At 39.7% G+C, this 20860-nt stretch overlaps 2 protein-coding genes across 5 annotated transcripts; one reads left to right on the forward strand and one right to left on the reverse strand.

Moving 5' to 3' along the window:
• The first annotated feature begins 26 nt into the window (after positions 1-26).
• cyb561d2 (cytochrome b561 family, member D2) lies at positions 27-2039 on the forward strand. 2 transcript variants are annotated; one of them, XM_028002582.1, is made up of 4 exons: positions 27-378; positions 474-511; positions 1367-1535; positions 1604-2039. In XM_028002582.1, the coding sequence occupies exons 1-4, from the start codon at positions 246-248 to the stop codon at positions 1849-1851; spliced, it is 588 nt and encodes a 195-aa protein (XP_027858383.1). In that variant the 5' UTR covers positions 27-245; the 3' UTR covers positions 1852-2039. The 2 variants fall into 2 exon arrangements, with proteins under 2 accessions (XP_027858383.1, XP_027858381.1); XM_028002580.1 differs by having other exon boundaries at positions 34-378; positions 1367-2039.
• A 1034-nt stretch (positions 2040-3073) lies between these two features.
• On the reverse strand, positions 3074-20034 carry rad54l2 (RAD54 like 2). Of its 3 annotated transcripts, none has more exons than XM_028002577.1 (22): positions 19890-20034; positions 17658-17860; positions 17127-17406; positions 16897-17033; positions 16668-16808; positions 15923-16155; positions 15648-15830; positions 15422-15555; positions 15143-15339; positions 13916-14258; positions 13654-13831; positions 13347-13571; positions 13134-13252; positions 12004-12122; positions 11661-11760; positions 11386-11591; positions 11099-11274; positions 9766-9962; positions 9437-9621; positions 9212-9301; positions 9040-9132; positions 3074-8108 (listed from the first exon to the last, which is right to left on the reverse strand). In XM_028002577.1, the coding sequence occupies exons 2-22, from the start codon at positions 17809-17811 to the stop codon at positions 7144-7146; spliced, it is 4455 nt and encodes a 1484-aa protein (XP_027858378.1). In that variant the 5' UTR covers positions 17812-17860; positions 19890-20034; the 3' UTR covers positions 3074-7143. The 3 variants fall into 3 exon arrangements, with proteins under 3 accessions (XP_027858378.1, XP_027858377.1, XP_027858376.1); XM_028002575.1 differs by having other exon boundaries at positions 7144-8111; XM_028002576.1 differs by lacking the exon at positions 19890-20034 and having other exon boundaries at positions 3074-8111; positions 17658-17811.
• Positions 20035-20860: the final 826 nt, after the last annotated feature.

Here is a 20860-nt window from a genome sequence, read left to right on the forward strand (position 1 = left end):
TTATTTTGAAAAGATTAAACGGAAGCTGCGTTTTCCCATTCCTGCAACGGGACATCAGGGCGACGTGTACGAAGAGTACGAGACACTGGACGTTTTGTCAAGTTAAAGTTATTTGACTGTGATTTAATAACGATGGTCATCTGATGATCTTAAGCAGAGCTGAGCTACAGTCAGGGAAGGACTTTTAATTATCGTCACTTCCGCTTTCATTGAGTTGGAGACGATCTGACGTGATAATTTATAACATGATCCACAACAAGGAGGCTGAATCTGAAACTCGGTTTTACGGTTTTATTAGAGCAGTCTCTGTAGGACTGACTCACATAATCTCCATAGCCTTTCCTGTTTTTATTGCATTTCTCTCCCTACCTGGAACAAGTGAGTGTGGTTAAAGTTGACGTCTTTTTTTTTTTTTTTTTACGTCAGTTTGCATATCATTTAGTTGATCTTTAACCCCGCATGTTTTCTTTCAGGTGTGTTTTCATGGCATCCTTTCCTGATGACAGTAGCTGTAAGTTGAACCTAATTTATAAACTCAAAAAGCCTCAATACGAACTTTACTTTGTTTATTGGGACATGACTGGTTGCATGATTGTGAAGTAGAAACAAAGTTGGAGGGTATTTTTCTACCTGCTTCGCATAATTATAAACTGACTCAAAGGAAGCTGACTGCAGTGGGTTTTATTTGGGAGTTTTAGAGTAATGGGGGATCAGTTACTTTTTGATGCACGTTCATCAAACATTTTGAATGTCATTAATTGTGCACTACTACAAACAAAAACCTAATTGAATACACAACAGTTGAAGTTCTGACATTACAGTATGTAGGACGGTTAATGTAAGGCACCAAATAGATCAGAGGTCAGCGACCTTTTCCACTCAAGTTTAGCCGCTAAAAAATAAAACTCTTCTAGAGCGGCAAAACATTGTGCATAAACTGTATCATTATGAAAGCTAGCAAATTAAACTAAAATATACTTCTATTTTCAGATTTTAGAACAAAATTAAACATTATAGAATGAGGTGAGCCTTTTCTATAAATATTGAAAATGAAGACTTGTAGGTATTATTATTATGTTCAGATTTAGCAAAGAAACTTACAGAAAAACTCTGAAATACATTTCCTTTTTGGCTTTGTAAGAGCCACAGTGGAGGAGCCAAAGAGCCACACGTGGCCCTTGAACCGCAGGTTGCAGACCCGTGAACTAGATGAATCACTGGACAGTTTAAGTTCTTGGCAAAACTTGCTCTGCACAAATGTTTCAAATTTTTATCGGTACAGTTATTTAGATTTTAATTGATTTGTATACCGCCTCTTTTCTAACTTACAACGGGTCAATAATGATTTTTCTTCTTTTTGTTTTAGTTTGGCTTCTTTATGACGGAAGCCATCCTGCTCTTTTCGCCCCACGGCTCCTTCATCAAGAGGTTTCCACACAAGACCAAAGGCCGTGTTCACTGGATCCTGCAGAGCCTCTGTGGCTCCTGTGCCGTTCTGGGCCTGGCTGCCGTCTACTACAACAAAAATCTGAATGGTAAAGCCCACTTCACTTCGTGGCACGGCCTGCTGGGACTAATCACAGTGTGTGTTGTGTGTGTGCAGTCCTTGGCAGCCATGCCTCTCATTTACCACTCTCTGGCCAAAGACTGGTCCCTCGCCAAGCTGAAGCGCTACCACGCCGCGTCAGGACTCGTCACCTTCCTGCTGGGCTGCACCAGCCTGCTGCTCGGGCTCTGCTCCTCCTGGTTCACGGCGTCAGTAGGGGGGTACGCCTGGTACCTGGCAGCAATCTGCCCCGCTCTCAGCGCTCTGATCATTATGAATCAGGTCTCCAGTGCTTACGTTGCTAAAAAGCGGCTGCAGTCCTGACGGAGGCGCGTTGGATGAACAGAGCTAAGCTCACTGTGCTCCTTTAAAGACTGAAATATTACTTCTCAGTTCACAAACTTTCCTGCCTTTTTTGATTTTTGATGCAATTTTTTGTTGGTGATCTTTCCATGCTTGAATGAATAAAAAGTCAAAATATGAAGAAGAGAAACAAGAGTCCTTTTTATACTTGCATACTAGTACATGCTCTTTTAAAGCAACATGCATTTTTTTTAGTGTTATGCACTGCAAGTTATGCTCTGCAAGCAGAACAAATAATTCAAATAAAAAATGAAAAAACAGAAATATATACATCATTTTCAAGTGCAAAAATACAATTTTGGTGGTCAAAGTGGAAAAAAATAAAAACATTTGTAATAACTGCAAGTATTTCTGTAACTGATTATTGCTGAATCTACTTGGGAATTGGTGAGATAGTTATTTAAAGGTGGAATACTGACTAATCTGATCTCACACAGATATACTTCACTTTTTTGCTTTGTTTATTTTTCTTGCACATTCTAACACTTCTACATATATACACAAAATACAACACTGGTCCTGCTGACTGCACTTCATATAGAAAACTTTTAATTTAAATGAAATAAATTAATCTTAGAACGTTGTCCCTTTTAGTTGAGACCTTTTATAGCATGTCATGTTACGTATGACAATAAAATGTATGTACATTTTATTGTCAAGTGTGATTCTTTTATATTTATTTTAAATAAACAATGAAAATGAAGTCTATTTAATATTTGAATTTAGAAAACCTATTTTGCTCTCTGAAAGGTCTCAGGTTCAGGAAATGTTTTGTCAGGTGTCTTTTCCCTCAACTTACAACAGAGGGACTTTCAATATGGTTGGACAATCATTTCCATTTTGAACATAATATGCCAAACCTATGTTCATAAATAATTTTTTTAAACCCAGTTTTATCCTAAATAAATTGTTAGCTTTCCTACTACAGATTCTGTTTTTTAGCAAAATCTTGCTTTTCAATTACATTTGGCTCCTGGCGTGTTAAGTGTGTCACATTTGAGAGTTGTTTTTTCCCCCCTACATTTTGAATATATTTTCATTTTAATTTTTGTGTATTTTCGTCCCAACAATGTGAAGACAACTATACTGAAATGACTAATTGGTGGCAGGTTGCTATACCAGGATGTAAGCCTTAGAATAAAACTGTTTAGAAATAATTCAGACTATTAGAAGATTATTTTATTTTTGAAATAACATTGATATCACATAGTTTTTATTTGATTTAGGCTGCATGTATGAAATTTTTACTGGATCAGCCATTAATGGGTCAAAGTGAACAAAAGGTAACAAAAAAATGCAGTTACAAAACCATATTTTACATTATAAATAAGAACATTTCAGACATCAAAATGAAAAACTCGATCGTCAAGTGGATTAATCAGAATTAGACGTCATGAAAAAAAACTATTCTGTAATAAAATATTCTATAAACTATAAAAAGAAAAGAGAGGGGTCAGTATAATGTACCTCGCACAGTTAATATGAAGAAATGTTCCTTATGCAAAGTGGTAGCTCCACTTTTTAAATCAGAAATCACAGGTTCTCGTGACACGCAGGAAAAAAAAATCCACATAATCTTTCTGACAGACTTGAAATAAAGCAGCCGGGAGGAGACAGAGGAGCCAGCAGCCGACAGAAATCAAACAGTACTGAAACTGCAGGGACGCAGGTTCCCATACTTGAAAACTGAAATATGCAACTCCAATGGGGAATGATCTGTTGTCTCAGCTTATCCAGTGTTTCCTAAAGGCCAATAATCACTGAGTCTAACCTAGTTTACCAGCAGAGGAAAGTGACATTTCCTACATCTAAACACCTCGAAGGCGACACAGAAACAGATACAGAAAACGGGACCTAAACAGCCATAAAGCAACCGACACTTAGTGACACTCCTGACAGAAGCTACGCACACAGAATCTAACGGCGATCATCACATAACGGCACTGTCAGTTTGTAAGGCCACCGCATCAACTCACCTGGCTCAGCCACTCTCACCGGCAGTTTTACTGATATAGAAAAGTCATCAGGTTCAAATGAAGGGGGCGACACTGACTGAAGGTTTCGTTCACTCAAGCTGTGCCGATTCAATGCTTCCTCTAAGATAAGGTAATATTTGTTCCAACAGACCTCCTGTAAATAAAAGCCTCGGTTTGCAATGTCGGGTTTAGGTTAAATGACTAGAACTGGTCAGAAATGTACACTCTGTGGTGTGAAAGGAATGGGCTTTAATAATGATTTGAAGCTGCTTATGTTTTGGTCAGACTGATGATAGATACCTCTAATGAGTTAATAAAAATAAGTATATTATGGATTATCTCAAATCCACACAAGGTCAAAATTATGCATACACCCAGAGAAACACGCACATTTTTGTAACCATCAAGAAACTTCAAAATGGATTTTTGACCACATTTCCAATAAGAGTAAAATTATTTGGTTAACAGGGTTCGACTTGACTTTTAAGCATATTCCATTGTACTCACTTAATGTCAGTCTGTTTCATCAGTTCTCGTATACATTTTTATTTGTCGTCTATGATCATTTTCCTGCTGGAATACCCAAATTTCAACCGTCTGACTAAAACTGAGTTGCTCAGATGAAGTAAAATTGGTTCAGATGTTGAAAAACAACACTGGAACCACCAAAGCTCAGTTCTCTCATGAACTGAAAGTTGCTGGAACACCAGTGTTACCGTCAACACTGTACCCTGTTTAAAACTGCCAACCATTGTTGAGAAGAGGTTTATCTAGAGGAGCAGAGGTGAGACTTTTCAAAACAAAGAACACCATAAACTGGTGGCGGCAGCATCATGCTGTATGGATGCTTTGCTGTAAGTACATGGGTGGCAATTTCAATATTTTTTTAACATCACCTGAAATGAAAAGCTAAAATTTTATACGCTTCGCATTTTACAGTAGGATAATGATCGCAAGCACAAATCAAAACTGGTTTCGGAATAAATAAAGAAGGCCAACATTAAACATTTGGGATGACTTTGATGCTAACCAAATCATTTAATTAACTTTTACAACTTTTAATAAGAAGTGTGGTCAAATATCCAGACAGAGTTATGACTGAATCTTGCTTATGGCTGCAAAAAGCATGAGGTCAAGGTGAAACCTTAGAGTTCATAATTTCATTATCAGCGCTCGCTGAAAAAACAGTACAAGTAAACCAAAAAAAAAAAAAGTCTTAAGTATGTATTATGTCCATCTTGATGAGGAGTGCAGGTGAACTTCTGACCAATCCACAACTAAAAGGTAAAGGTGAATGAGTTAATAACGTTACTCCTTGGTTTGAGCTTCATTTGGCTTTCAAATTTGCTGCTTGTTCTCACAACGCCAGCTGTTGCGTACATAAAAACAATTAGCTAACTATTCATTTCAAAACTCATTACCGTTTTGGGCTGATAAAGGAAAAAAATAAAAAATAAAAATAACACAGAAAGAGTTTACACGGTACAAATCCATGTCCCAGCCCCTGTGTTGTTGACAACATGAAAGTACATTCGTTTCAGTTTGGAGGGAAACAAAGAAAATCCTAAATATTTAATTTTTATCCTCACTTATCAAAGCCGGGATGAGGTTTTCATTATGGTCACTGTTGTAATAAACAATCGCTCTACGACCGAAATCTACACACTGCACGGTATCGACTTGCAATATAAACAATGATAAAGACTGTTATTTACAAAGTATCCACATTTCCAATAACAGTGTCACAAGTATCTTTTAAACAGGGGGTTGCTACAATGTCTATCAAACTGCTAAAGACTAAAATGTGCCTAAAATTCCTGCTTTTCAAGGTAATCTTTATAGTGTATACACACTGGATTGTGTACTTTGTGACAAACGCTAAGATCCCTTTATCTACAGAGATAATGGAGAACACTAGTGTTCAGCAGCAGAGTGTTAAACTTGTCCACACTCAACTGTTTTACAACAATTCATCGTGAGAAAAGCCAACAGGAAGCAGCTTTCGTCACATATTTAAAATGTTAGGAACAAAAACTGAGCGCCGACACTTTGTGTAAAAATGTAGCAGAGGCTGTGAGAGCCAACCCCAGAAAGATTCGACTGGTACTTGTTTGACACATCTGTTCCCGACGCTCCCGCTGACCAAGACGCAGACATTCAGCATAAGGATTTTGTTGCACTTTGTAGGGTTTACGGTTTGATTCTCGTATTTCGGGACAATGATCAGTGTGTGTGTTTGACTGACGAAGAGCATTAGAAATGGGAATTACTCATCCCTAGTGAACTTCTTCACATTTTGTCACTTTACAACCACACATTTGATGCATTTTATTGGGATCTTGTGTTTCGCACCAGCATAATATAGTGAATGATTGAGAAGTGGAAGGAAAATAATGCAGGTTTAAAAGTTTTCCTAATGACAATCTGAAAAGTTGATCCAAGGGAAGTTGAAGTTGATCCAAGCTGATTTGAAGATGGATGGAGATAAATACAGACCAAAAGTTATAATGGAATGGTTTAAATCAAATCATGTAGGTCTAGGCCTAGTCAAAGTCCAGACATAAATCCAATTGGGAATGTTCACTGTCCATCCATTCTGATGAAACTTGAGCTATTTTGAAAGATAGAAAAATGGGCAAAAACTTAAGTATTTGATATGAAAAACAGTCAAAGAAACTGAAGCTGTAATCGCTCATAAGGGTGGAAATACTAAGTATTAACTCTGAGGGAGCTGGACAGAAATGCATACCACACTTCAAAAGATTTTTATTTGTAAAAACAAATTCACGTTTTAGTTTCCTTCGACTTCACAATTATGCAAACGGGTGTCTCTACTGTACAGAATCGCAATGAAATACATTGAGGTGTGTAACTGTTAAATGACAAAATGTGAAAGGCTGTAAGAGGTATGAAAACTTCTGCAAGGCACCGGGTAAAACAGAACCTGTGTGACCTCCTTATTACAAAGAACTGGCTCAGAAGTAGCCAACTTTATGTTTGAGGAATAACTTATTCACATTTAATCCATTTTAGATGTAAACTCAGAGCTGAGTTTCACATTTCCTCTTCTTGGTCACATTTGGATTCTGAAAACACTTTCAAACCATGATGGATAAAATTATTCCAGGCCTTTCGCCTCTCAGTTTTATCGTTTTTGTATAATAATTCCCATTTTTAATGTATTTTGATTATTTTCTGACTGTAAAATTGTTTAGAAACAAACAAACAAAAAAACCTGTAGTGGGACTTTCTGAAGTCCTACTGTCCCGTCACCTCTATGACGTCATCATCAGAGCTGTCCCCGCCGTTCACCGCGCTCGGGTGTCTGTCCGGCTGCGTCAGCGCGGCCCCCAGGAGGCTGGAGGTGTTGGTAAAATGAGAGAGGAAACTGGGCGTCGCAGAGTTGGAGTTGGGCACGGAGAAGCCCCCCGACCCTGAGAGCAAAGGGCTGGGGAACATTCTTGGTGAGGAGAGCAGTGGCTGACTGTAGCTGAGAGGAAAACCTGAAGAAAGCAGGCCGGCCATGTTGGGGTTCATCAAGTACGGAGGCAAAGTGCCAGAAGAAAGGGAGGAGGAGGTTGCTGTCGATGACATGGGAATGGTGGAGGAGGCGGCAGAGAACGCCGAGGACGAGGGAGGGAGGTGTCCGTTCCCCGCAGCCGGCTGCCTCAGGAGGTCCGAGCTCACCGAGGGGAACATGGACTGCAGGTCGGCCAGCGTTTGTCCCGGAGATTGGAGGAATGAAGATCCTCCCCCAGGCATTAGAAGCGGCTGACTCACATGACCCAGGTTCCCCAGGTTCAGACCTACCGGTGGGAAACTGAGCCCACCAGAGTTCACCGACAATCCAGGGAAATGAGCTGTGACCGAGGTGTGTTTTCCTCCCGTCTGCGTGTTGTCCTGGCCACCATCACGCTTCCGTTTGCTGCCGCGCTGCGCCTCTGCGGCTGAACTCAGCAGGTCGTTGCCGAGTTGTCGGCACTGATCGCTGGTCTGAGAGCCTCCCTCGTCCCCCGCTGTTGCAGACTGCAAATCCAGAAGTGACGACGATTCATTCGCCCTGCCGACAGTGACGTTGCCTGTAGACGACGTATAATGGCTGAGCTCTCGAAGGAAATCAGAGCTCAGAGGAGACGGGGGCCGCTGGTCGGGGGAGCGCTGCGACTGGTCCACTGGAGACGAGCAACCGTTGCTCACTGGGTGGATCAGGGAGCCTTGGGTGTCTGCTGAAGAGATAGAGATGATATTGAAGAAGATGTGGTAGTAACCCCAGTTTACTTTGAAAAAAAAAGTCAGATAATGGCAGGAAATTACATATTAATATAAGTAATGTAGAATACGCCCATATAGAAAGCATAACTTGATAGTGTGTATCACAAGAACCTTCTTCAAAGCAGAAACAGAGACATCTGATTAGCTACTGCGTTGTTTGTTCCCCTGCGATATAAACAATCTCTAACTTCTGAGTTAGCTTTTATTTTTACATGGAGAAACAGAATATCTGTTAGAAAAAATCCCCCCCAAAAATCCATGAAAATAATAAAGAAATCGCTTAGTGAAACAAAGATCACTTCCAAACAAAACACCACTTATAACTTTGCTTTGTTTATCTGCAGAGCAGTAAGGTGTTTACTGTCTTGTAGGAACATTAGCAGCATCTTCCACAACTGATGTTAAAGAAAAAGGTGGAGAAAGTACTACCATGGAGGAGTGTGTTTTACACACGCAACTTGTAATCAGTAGTATTTGTGCTCCACTTGAGCACCAGATCAATTCAGAACCCTGGTTGTCTGAAGGGGATTTAATTATTACTATTTTACAGGAACACATGACCTTATTTTTTCCCTTTTATGTAAAGTATTTGTTCTAGAGTTTTGATGATATTCTGCCTCTGTACAGCAAATAAAATCACTCTAAAAAGATTTGCATTGAATTAAGGATTAATTTTTCTTTCCAGGTGAGTAAACTTGAGCAAAGGATCATTCCTCATTACCTCCACGCTGCGTGATTAAAACTTTAATACAAGCTTTACTTGATGTACATGGCAAGGAAAGAGCTTTAAGATTACAGCAATGTGTGCAGTATAATCCCTTTTGACAATTAAAAAGCGAAGTGATGTGGAAGAAGTCGATGAAACAGGAAAATGTTTTGCACCTCTAGATGGAGCAGACGCTCCAGCTGCCGGTCTGCTGATCTTTCCAGATCGAATAGCAAAAATCCTTCCATCATTCGTCCTGATGTAAGTACCTGTATTAGGGAAAATTAAACGACTGAAAAGGTCCAGTAAAATGTTCTGTTTGAAGAGGTTTCTTGATGAAGATGTTACCTTTCGATCCTCTAATGACGTGGATGCTCTCTCCTGCGCTGATGTGAGCCTGAACGTCTGTGGAGCTGTTTGCTCCTGGGATTACAATGTCTGTGGATCCAGGTGAAAGTTGCACGTTATAATGCGATTAAACTTCAAAGTGTGTTAAACATTTTACTGCTGGTAACGTCTTAAACACTCGAATTGCTATAAATCTTTCATTTGCAATAGTTATTTGTTAAATACCCGTTGTGGTGACAATCCTTTGCACGTAAACTCCTGCTTTCTGCAGGAAGTTGAGAGGAAGGCTGCCGGCAGAGCTGGAGCCGGCCATTCCCATGCCGACCTGCCGAGGCATCATCGGGATCGGGGTCGACTGGATGGGCCTGACACTCGCAACTGGCTTGTCGTCTGGCCGTGTTATATGGCGCCTGGAAATACAAACACAAACTTGAGCTGCACTTCCAACAGTAAATGACTAATAAATGATTATGTGATAAGAAGTGTAAAGATGAATGGATTACAGATCTAACTATCTAAAAATAACATAATCAACTGAAAACGGTGAAGCCTACCAGCCGCGTTGGTTAAACGCTGCGATGCTCGCCAGCGAGTGTTCACTTGTTGGGTAGTAGGGCGCATACGACGGGCGGGAGTACGGTACAGAGGCTCGCTTCTCGTCCTCGTAGCTCTTTTTTGCAGCTCTCTTCTCTGCTTTGGTCAGTTTCGACTCTTTACGGTCCATGAGCAGCGACTCGTGGTGGAAAGGTGGCTAAAGGGACACATCAGACCGAATAAGATGGACTTCAGCTCCACAGGAAAGACATCAGGGATTTAAAGTTACTGATGTTTGGAGACTTCAGATTACTTACTTATTCACCACCACAAAACCTAAAATCTTTTCATGTTAGATTTTACTGGATATACTGGAGAAATGTGTGTTTTTTAATGTTGCGTGCTCTTACAACCCATTTCTTATTTTGAAGCCAAATTAAACTAAAAAATGTGACTAAAGACGCAAGGTGCTTCACATAAAACATACAGTGAAGCAAAATAAAAGCATTATCAGAACTTACAAATAAATGTTAGAAGTAAATTTTCTCTCCATAAAAATAGGAAAAACACAAAAAATAATGTTATTTTTAAACGATGTATTATTAAAATTAATGTGTTTTATTTGAATTTGATGTGATAATTACAAAGCAGTGCAGTGTTGTGAAGAAGAACAAATTTGTCTTAACAAAATCTGAAAAGTATTCAATACTTTCACAGCTCTCTGAGTTTCTACCATACATCTAGAGACTGACTTGTTTTGACAGAACAGCAACATAATTCTGCCAGCGATATTTCAGCACAGACAGATTCGGGGTTGGACAATTGCTGTATTGTTGTTATTGATGAGCTCAAATATTTTAAATCTGTAACTGAAAACTATTAAATTTCTGGATTTAATTAATTATAAGAACAGTTGGTGTTTGTTACCTTAGTCCCAAAAGTAACAAAAGGTCACAGACTAACGTACCCTCTACTTCAGGTTTGGACATTTTGTCGAAGTGAAGACTTTTATTTAATGAGGACATCAAAAAAAAGATGATTTGTTTCCTGAAAGAAAACAAGAGCTGACCGACTTTGTTTCTGCAGCGTCGACTTCAACATTCCAGTAAATTTTGCAGACCTGAAAATGTCCTCCTTGTTTATTCAGTTTGGAGATGTTTTAGATATCTGTGTGTTTTTGCGCTCCTCAAACAAAGAGATGCATCAACTCAGCCTATCAGGACTTGAACCTCTTGGCTCATTCTGCAGCAAAACACCCAAACCTCCCGTTATGTTTGAAGAGCAACAAATCTTGGAAAATGCCTGAAGCTTCTGAAGTTGTTACCCAGAGTAACGCCTTTCAAGTAACTCTACCTTGGTGATGAGGTTTGGGTAAAGCTCACAAGCTCGATATATCACCGACTCCAACTCTCTCTGCGATTCCAGTGAGCTCTTCTCAGCCTCAGGCTCCTCTTCTACAAAGTGCAGCAGCGACTCAACTTCCTTACGGGTAAAGTTCAGCACTGGGTTCAAGTCATCAACCACCCGGTCTTTAAAAAAGAAAGATAAGAGAGTTCTGTTTCAGAAAACAATGGCAACTTTCGAAGAAGGATGAAAGCTGTGAAAGAGTTAATATAAATCAAAAGATGTGAAGCTCTTACCCGACATGCCCTGTTTGGAGACCTGTCTGTCATAGATCTTCTTCTCCAGGGTGAAGTCACAGACCAGGCGGTAGATGTAGCAAGGCTTCCTCTGACCGTAGCGGTACACGCGACACACCGCCTGGGCGTCATGACACGGGTTCCACGATGCGTCAAAGACGACAACACGGCTGGCCCCGATCAGATTCACCCCCAAACAGCCCGCTCTGCGGAAGACAACAACATTTAGCATGGAGAAGAAGCACGAGCTCCAGCTACAAGACGAAGCGGCCTACCGTGTAGAAAGCAGGAACAGCCACGCTGATTTGTTCTCTGGGTCATTAAACTGATTGATGAGACGTTCTCTCTCTGTTGCAGATGTACTCCCGTCCAGTCCTGCAGACACACATCAGCGCTGAAACAACTGAACAAGCTACATAACTCAGAAAACATTAACAGAGATGAAATATTGAAAAAGAAAAAAATAATCACTTGCTATGTACCGTAAATAAAAAGTGATCAGAGATGAGCAAAAGTGAGTGAAGCAAAAATGTGAGAAAAATAGCAGATTTTAGTGCAAAACGCTCCATGCTTAGCGACTGGTCTGGAAAAACAAGAAGCAAAAGTTGGACAGCTTACTGTAGTAGTTGAGGTTGCGAACCCAGTTTTGGTTTTGGCTGTCGCTGGGGACGATGCCGGGGGGCATGGGTCTCTTTGAAAGGAAATCCTCGATGACTGTCAGAGTGTTTAAACTTTGGCTGTTGGACACATTAAAAATCCATCAGAACACTTACTAAGCTCAGAGGTGCAGCCAACAAAACAGGCATCATATTATTTAAGTCGTATGCAATGAATGACTGGACTGTGAGGACTTTTAATATCTGTATGTTCCAAAAACTGGGCTGTACTGAAGGAATGTTGAATTACATATTTTAAAAGTTAAAATCCTGAGCAATCATCTTCTAAACATTTTCCAATTTATTATGAGGCAGGATTTACTTTTTGGCTTTTTTATTGCTTTCCTCTTAAAATGCATCTGGCATGTAAGACGGTGATTTGGGCATCTTGCTCAAGTATTCTTTTTATAATCTAAACGTTTCCACGTTTTGTCACATTACAATCAAAAACTTCAGTGTATTTTAGGGAAATTTTAATGTGATAAACTGACACAAAAAAGTGGATAATTGTGAAAAAATACTTCAAGTCTTTTAGAATACGTCTTTAACAGCTTTTCACATTAAAATACTAAATATTTTGCCTATTTTTCTTAGCAGAACAGCTCAAGAGCCGGTCAGGCTGGAAGGAGACGGTGTGTGTGATTGATTTGTAAGTTTCTCTACAAATTCTTGATTAATTTAGATCTGTACTTTTTTGTTTCTCTTGATGTTGTTTGTTAACTAACGTCTTCAAAGGATATATGTACTTATACACAGATTATGTAACACACAGATGGACTCTTTATATGATTTCTGAAGGCAACTGGCTAGACTGGCTGATTTTCATTCGGGGTATGAGAGTAAAGGGGGTAGTGAGAACTATTTATATGCAAAATGTTTTAAGAGAATATCATATTTTATTTTTTTAGATGTAAAACAGGAGTAACAGAAATGCTTTTTCACACTTTTTCAGATCTGAAATTGATTAAAAACCAAATCCTTACTTTTTCTGCACAGTAACCATGTTACACTCCACTTACTGTCCAAGAAAATAGATTTATGTATAGATACATGAATGTTTTTTTTCTCACTTATGCAGGACAGAAGACTTACCTAAAGACCAAAATCTTGTCTCTTCTCCTGACACTTTCTTCAATCAAGTGGAAGAGCAGAACAATCTTAGCTGAGTTTTCTAAAACTCCCGTCCGGTAGTTTGACATGATGTCTTTTGCCTAAGGAAGAATTAAGTGCAGAAATTTGTCTGGATTTCCTTTGTATTTGCATTTCTTTATCTGCATCTAAATGCCTGGTCTGGCCCTGACCTACCCATTCATATGTGATGACCTGATTGGCTCTATCTTGAGACGGATTGAGCGGCGGCAGGCTGTTGTTGCCTTTGCTTGAGTCGGCCACTTTGGTCTTCAGGCTGGCACTGGGAGCAGGGCAGCGTGGGTTACTGGCCGAGGTAATGTCATCCAGGTCCAGATCCTGCTCATTGGCCTGGTTCTCCTTCTCCAGGGCTTCATAGAGGACGTCAGGGTGATTCCAGATCTGTCCAGAAAACACAAGTTAAAGCTTTATCAAGGAATACGACATGGAGGTAGCTCTCAAAACGAGACAAAAACAGTCTGACCTTGCAGCAGACGCAAAAAGCTTTAAGTGGGTTGAGGCCGAGCCAGCCGCTGTTCCCTGCCTCTCGAAAGCGCTTCATGAACTCGGTGTACAGCGCCTTCTGAATGGGAGAGAGCCGCACCAGGATCACAAACTCCTCCTTATTTGGGAGGTGGTGTCTCAGCACGTCATGACCTCGCCTGTCAAAGACAAAAGCGACACAGACACACAGATGTAATAATAAATACCCTTCAGGGAAGCATTTCCAAGTGAGAAAGGCTTACCTCTGAACGAAGCCCTCCAACAAGCTGTGCAGCACGTGACTACGATAGCGCATCAAGCGGACATCTTGGGGTGTGCTGTCCACGCACTGACCGTTCAAGATGGGACGCTCAAACATGTTGCTGAACTCCTGGCGCGTGCCTAGAAAGTCTGGTCTGACGAAGTCCACCATGCACCAGTACTCTGTGAGGTTGTTCTGCAGCGGGTAGCCCGTCAGAACCACCCTGCGCCTGGAGCGGATGTTCTTCAAGGCCTGCGACGTGCTGGCGTGGTAATTCTTAATGCGGTGGCCCTCGTCGCAGATCACCACGTCAGGACCGGGCCGTGATATTGACTTTTCAATCCCTGGTGGATGAGGCGGTACAATTATTAACAATCGCTGTCTAATTCATTCGTCCTCTTTGAACTTCTCTGTATTTTGTTACGTTGCAACCACAACCTTCAACCATTTCATTTGAATTTTATGTGATAAAACAACAAGAAGTAGCACATGTTCTGAGGAACATTTACAATTAAAAATCTGAAAAGTGAAGCATGTGCATTCAGTGCCCTTTACTGTGATTCTCTTAAATAAAATCCTGTTCAACAAACTGACCCCAAAATTCACCTGTGAAAAGCGTTTGAATCCTTCCTGATTTTCTTTTTTGGTATGTCTAAGAGTTTCAGAACATCAAACCAATTGTAATATTAGTCAAAGTAACAAAAGTAAAAACAAAAAATCAGTGTTTAAATTATTCTTAATTTAAACACTTAATAATAAGTGCTTGGGTAATGCTTGGCAGCATCAACTGCTATCAGTCAATATCGATAATGATTGTTTATTTTTTTGTTTTAAATATGTTAAATACTGCCAATTGGTGATGTGATTTTTACCGTTTTATCCAAGCCGTTTTTTTTAACACTGTCATGAGGCATGGAATCCGGAAATTGATGCTGCTCAAGTTGCTCAACAGGTCGTTGCTAGGTAACCAAAGAATGAGCGAGATAGTTGATGCCACCAATCTTGCTTAGCTGGGTTAGCTTGAGCAGCTGAAGTCTTTCCTCTGGGTATAATTTTCAGTCTTCTGACGTCTACAAATGGTGCTAGTTGTGCACGACTCTGTTGGTCTATCAGGCAGAATCTCTTATCTACATCAATGTTTATCCTTCTAGTGTGAAAATGTTAAAGTGATATTACTACTTTTGCAAGGCACTGTATATTTACACACATTACTTATCGTCATGGTTACCTTTCATGAGCTCTTGTTGCCTGTCCTCTTCATCCAGGTCAATAATAACCGGCCCAGCTGGTTTTTTTGTTTTCCTCTTCTTCCCCATTACAAAGCTCTTCTTCATGGACAGCAGGCGGTACATCTCATAGCCCATCAACAACACACCTCCGTCTCTGGACCACTCCTCCACAACCTTGGCCCTGGCCATCGTGGTTCTGAGGGTCACACAGACAATTAATGGATAAAATATTTCAACGGAAACGATCACACCGGTACATCGGTCGCCACGTTACGTACTTGTGTTCATCATTGAGAATGTGAACTTTGAACGTGCGGCCAGTGACGAACGTAGGGTCGGTGTCAGGAGGAAGTGCTTCCTGGGGTGGGAGCCAGAGGTTAAACTCTGTCAGCCAGTTCTGGAGCGTGTTCACCTTGTGTGCGGAGAAATAAAAACATTGAGAGGTGAAACTCAGAAGACAGAAAAAACAAGAACGTAATGTTTTAAAATATGTTCATTACTTACAGGGACGATAGCCAGAACAGTGTGGGCCTCTGTGTTCCTCAGAAGAATGTCGATGAAGGAAATGACCTGCAGAGTTTTGCCCAAGCCCATGCTGTGAGCGAGGATGCAGCCAAAGCCACTGCTGGTCTTGTACCGGTCCAAAGACTCGATCAGGTTATCGTAGAGAAACCGGATTCCCCCAATCTTAAAAGGAAAAATGAGGCTTACCACACACTTCCTGCGAGTTACACATTAAGCTTTACATGAAGAAGAGTAGAAAGAGGTCACAGTCATACTTGGTGAGGTTTAACAGCTCGGGCCAGCTGTGGGGTGAGGTAAACATCTTTCTCCTCTGGAGGGTGGTTGATGTTCACCAGGACTCGACCCTGGGCGTCAGGCAAGTTCAGCGCGTCGTTTATGTGAGCGCCGCTGCTCTCCTCCGAGCCGTGGGCGGCATCGGCTTCCTCGTCAGCCGACTCGCTGCTTATCTGCAGGGTGTCTTCGTCCCCCGAACTGAGCTCAATTATATCTGCAACATCATTAAGGAAATAAACACCGTTGGTGCGTCATCAAAACCCACTTGAAGGGTGGGCGATATGGACTTAGAATTTCGTTGTGATAATGACAGAAATGATGACGCAATCTAGTTATTACTTCTTTTTCAGGTAACCATATGACTATGAATGCATGGCACCACAAACACACATATTGTTCTTGAAAAACATTCCAATTTAAAAAACAGGCTTCTTCAAGACGCCACTTAGTTAAAGAAGTGTGATTTATGTCACTGAGCTTTACACAGTGACTGCATTTAATTATAGTTACAAATTTAGTGATGTTTATTGATGCTCTCATGAAACGATGGAGAAAATAGTAATAACATTTCTGATAATACAGTTCATTTGAATTCTCATTTAACATCATTAATTGATGTTTATTGAGACAACGATAAATCAAAATTCTTATCATGATTACACATTTTTAAATGCACACCCCTAGTCATACTGCTTGAAACTGGTTAGAGCTGCAGTATGTACTCACCATCCCCAATGGCGAGGGCGGGCAAATTTATATCCGCTTTTTCATCTTCCTCGCCACTACTATCCAGACAGATCACATCCTGTTTACCCTGGAGAGCAGGAACCAACTGAGATACTTCTGCTAATAAAGCTGCCGTCTCCACTGTTGCAAAAATCGGAAGAAAACAGGAGATTTACAATTAAAATATTACAAGACAGTCATTAACAATTTCTTGATTACAAACAGTCACCCAGTTGAGCGTCCGCTAGAGATGGGGCCGGAGTAGGAAAGTCTTTCCTCTGCTGCTCCAGTCGTTTCCGCCTCTCCATCTCCTCCAGCTGAGCTGCTTTAGTTCCAGCCTCAAGCTGGTCCTCTTGCAGCAGCTTTCTGTGAGCAGAAATAAAAAGAAACAAACCTGTTCATGCACTGAAAAAGACATTGCACAGCTCACCTCAACATAAAACACTCATACAGACATACCTGATGTTCTTCCTCATGTGAGCTGGCTTGGCTGGTTTTGGAGGTTTGGAGCTTTTTGAAGATTTGAGTGATTTTGTTAATTTAGAAGCTTTGTCCTTCTTTGTTTTTCTAGATGCGATTTTGCTCTCACTCGAGTTCCCTGCGCTGGCAGGAGGCTGAGATCGAGAGGCGGGTCTGGAGGACGGCCGGGATGGAGGCTCTGAGGAAGGCTCTCCAGAGGTAGTTGAGTTGGAGTCCCTGCCATCCCCATCGGCTCGACTCTGGGCACTTGCAGGTCGCTCTTTAACGAGAAAAGATTTATTACAGTTAATAACTCCCAACTATCCAAGTCTACATGATATATATTCAGAGCAAAAGACAGTTAAATTAAAACACATTCCATTGTTTCAAGGGAATTTGTGTTACACAATTTTAGTCATTTTGAGGGTATGACTTTGATTAGACCATTGCAACACAAAGTCCTTTTAAAATACGGTTTGATTAAGAGCTATTTTAAGGAGTTATGGATGAATACAAAATATTGCCACTCACCAAGTCCATCATCTTCGTCGTCTCCATCATTTTCCTCCTCGTCTTCCTCCAAGTCTTCATCATCCTCCTCCTCCTCCTCCTCATTTTCCATACACTCCTCTTCGCTGTCAATGCTGCCCTCCAGGTCACTTTCCGAAATTGCCTCTTCAGACATGTTGTCTTCCAGGGCTGTCAAAGTATTACCTACACGCCTTCATCAGGAACTTAAGAGAAAAAAAGTCTTACCCTTCTGTCCCAGTAATATGCATCAAAAAGAAATTTCATTTATATCAGTGGCCTCTGTGAATATTAAGCTAGCATCTGAAAACATTCAAAGTAAGTGACTGACCAATAAGGAGCTAAAACCTTTATCTTTTCAGAGCTTGAAGATGACATACTTTACAAATTGTTGAACATGAACAAACCTTGGTCACAAACATTTTAAGTTGTGCAACTATTTTCCAGCCTAACAGGAAGAAAACGGAACACTTTCGAAGTCTGATAAGAATATTTAAAGTAACATTTACAATTATGTTAAAATAGATTCAAAATAAGATTTCTGACAATTTTACTGTAAAATGAAGGCCAAGCTGTAAGACATGTGGTGGGTTTATTTTTATGAACTATTTACTACAGTTAGAGACGTTTGCACAATTAAAGACGTTTTGCGGTGTAAATATCAGATTAGGTTTCTCCAATAAATAACCTGAAGCTTTTTCTAAACTCATTCACTTATTCATTGTTCCAGAAAGCAACTTTTTTTCCCCTAATTCATGTCATCTACACATGTCAATTCAGTATGTAGGATTCCTATCAAAGGTACACAGGATTTGAAAATATTATCTTAATTTCAAATGAGCAAAGTCTGAAACTACACTACTTTTGTTCTGGAAACTATTCATCAAAACAAGTCATTGTTATTGAATTCTTATTTCATGCCATTAAATGCAAACTGTTACTGTCCAATCAACTGATACGGAGAGTTTGTTTTGCATGAACAAACAAAACACTAAACAGAAGAAATCCAGAAATGGATGAGTGAAACATAAGTGTAAAAAAATGGCTTAATAAATATTGTGTTACTTTATTGTCATTTCCACCGATTAGTCATTCTGATGCATCCTCATTTTATTTTATCTTGCTGTTTGAACAGGTTTAGCAATAATAAAAAACTATTTATTTATTTATTTATCCAAATAAAACATCTTGGCTGAATACTACAAGTAGGCATGGCTTGATATGAGATTCTATGATCTCCTTCAGTAAAAATACCACAGTTTTATGATATAACAGGATTAGCACAAAATAAATAAAATAAAAATAACATGATTTTATCAGTTTTGTTTAAAACAGAAGGACAACAACTGTTCCTACTCAAGTCAAAACAATGTAGCTTTATAACTGTTTCAGCTGTAATTTTGATACATGGACTTCAGTCAAATGTTTCATTAAATAACTGCAACATTGAGCATTTATTTTTCACATTCTTATTGCTTTAAATATATTTGCCATTCTGGTCTTTATAGACTAACAAAAGATAACTGGTATGATTAGAAATATTTCCCCCCAAAAAAACCAAAACATAATTTCCATTTGATTTTTGATGGACGTACATTATGCTTAAACTGTGTGTTTAAATGCTGCATGTCTGAATTTTTAGCTAACATCCTTAATTTTGGCATTGTTTCAAATGTCTCGTTATGTTATTGTAAATTAACTTTTTAAAACATATGCTAACACAAATAAGACACAATTCTGGCCCTTTCTCTCAGTGGGGTCACTACACTAAGACCCACTGCCTCAGAGATAAATGAGAAACCTACCAGTTAGCATTAAACCACTTCTGCTGTGTTGTATGGCTGTTATTGTTGTGCAAAAAAAGCAAACTATCGGTAATTGATTCGCTATTCAACGAGGAACACCGCTGCGTCCAGACATATGGCGCTTTCTCAAGCTGAATTAAATCTCTATGCTCGCTAATTACTAAACAACAAAGGTATTTTCAGCCGCTCGAGAACAGCTAAGCTCTTCGTGTGCTGGAGAAGCGATGTTTTCCTGCACACTGAGCTACAAGAAGAGATACATTATCCCACTAATATTGATGTCCAGTTGGACGTCCCTGCTAGACAATAATCTGATAAATGTGTGGGTGTAACGTAGCTAAAGCTAAGCTAAAACACAGCGAGGCTAACACGCTCGGCTAATTGATGCGCATCAGCTGCCCTCAAATATCCAGGTGTGGTTAGAGCTCACCTTCTGTGCGCTCTGCCATTCGGGTAGTCAGCCTGCTAGTAGATGCAACCAACATTCAGTAGAAACGTACAGTGATTGTGTGAATGAAACGATAAACGTTGCTAATTTCCATTTTTACCAGTGTGAATATAAATACTGCCCCCGAAAACGGAACTCCAACGAAGGTTCCTGGGCCCTACTTTCAGTGAAGATGGAGAAAGGTGCAGATTTTTACATTTGTATCGCAAATTACACTTCCGACAACGCTTGTAAATATCAACAGACGTAATCAAGCTGACGAGTGTGTTTATACGTTCTTACATTTTCTAAGGTCGTAAAAGAAGGCACGTTTTGAAAACTTTATTTAGGAACAAATAAGAGGACAGTGAAAAAAAATTACTGTTAATGCTTAATAAAAAAAAATATTTATTTGCTGTAATCAAACCTTTTTATTATTGCCAATCAGATTTATAAATGTCTCCATTGATATTTTTGAAGATTTGGCATTAGTGCAGAGCTCTTTGGTTGGAGGCTTTTTGATGAAAATCTTTTTCTGCCCTCAAAAGAATCTTTTGCCACCCCAAAATGGTACTTCCAGCCTGAAGACACATAAGGATATTTTAAAAAATATTTAAATGCCTAACTGCACAATGTAAAGACAGCCTTTTACCTCAAACTGCTTGCAGGGTACAAGCAGTTTTTTCTTCATCCTGTTTTTCTTTTTTTGTCCTAGCTGGGCATAAGTTGCAGTTTTTTCCAGAATATTTAAGCCAACATTTATTTTATTTTATTATTTTTACTTTAAAAATAACCAAAAGTAACCAAAGTACTAGTCAACAGTGTTTAATAAATAGACAAATATAGGGAAAAATTGAACAAATGAGAGAAAAACATGAAATACAGAATCTCTACATAGATTAAAAAGTACATAAATAAGAAAATACATAGTGTGAGCCATGCTCAAGCTAGAAAAGTCAGGGAGATATAGTTCT

Source organism: Xiphophorus couchianus, chromosome 20 (assembly GCF_001444195.1).
Source record: "Xiphophorus couchianus chromosome 20, X_couchianus-1.0, whole genome shotgun sequence".
NCBI lineage: Eukaryota > Metazoa > Chordata > Actinopteri > Cyprinodontiformes > Poeciliidae > Xiphophorus > Xiphophorus couchianus.

Excerpts from the sequence above, each read along its gene's own strand:
- cyb561d2 (XM_028002580.1), top strand. The coding sequence starts at position 246 with ATGATCCACAACAAGGAGGCTGAATCTGAAACTCGGTTTTACGGTTTT. Across the intron at positions 379-473 it reads TCTCTCCCTACCTGGAACAA|GTGTGTTTTCATGGCATCCT; the intron begins GTGAGTGTGGTT and ends GTTTTCTTTCAG. Across the intron at positions 512-1,366 it reads CTTTCCTGATGACAGTAGCT|TTTGGCTTCTTTATGACGGA; the intron begins GTAAGTTGAACC and ends TTTTTGTTTTAG.
- rad54l2 (XM_028002576.1), bottom strand. The coding sequence starts at position 17,811 with ATGTCTGAAGAGGCAATTTCGGAAAGTGACCTGGAGGGCAGCATTGAC. Across the intron at positions 15,831-15,922 it reads GAGCTGTTAAACCTCACCAA|ATTGGGGGAATCCGGTTTCT; the intron begins GTATGACTGTGA and ends TTTCCTTTTAAG. Across the intron at positions 13,572-13,653 it reads CTTTTTGCGTCTGCTGCAAG|ATCTGGAATCACCCTGACGT; the intron begins GTCAGACTGTTT and ends TTTTCTGGACAG.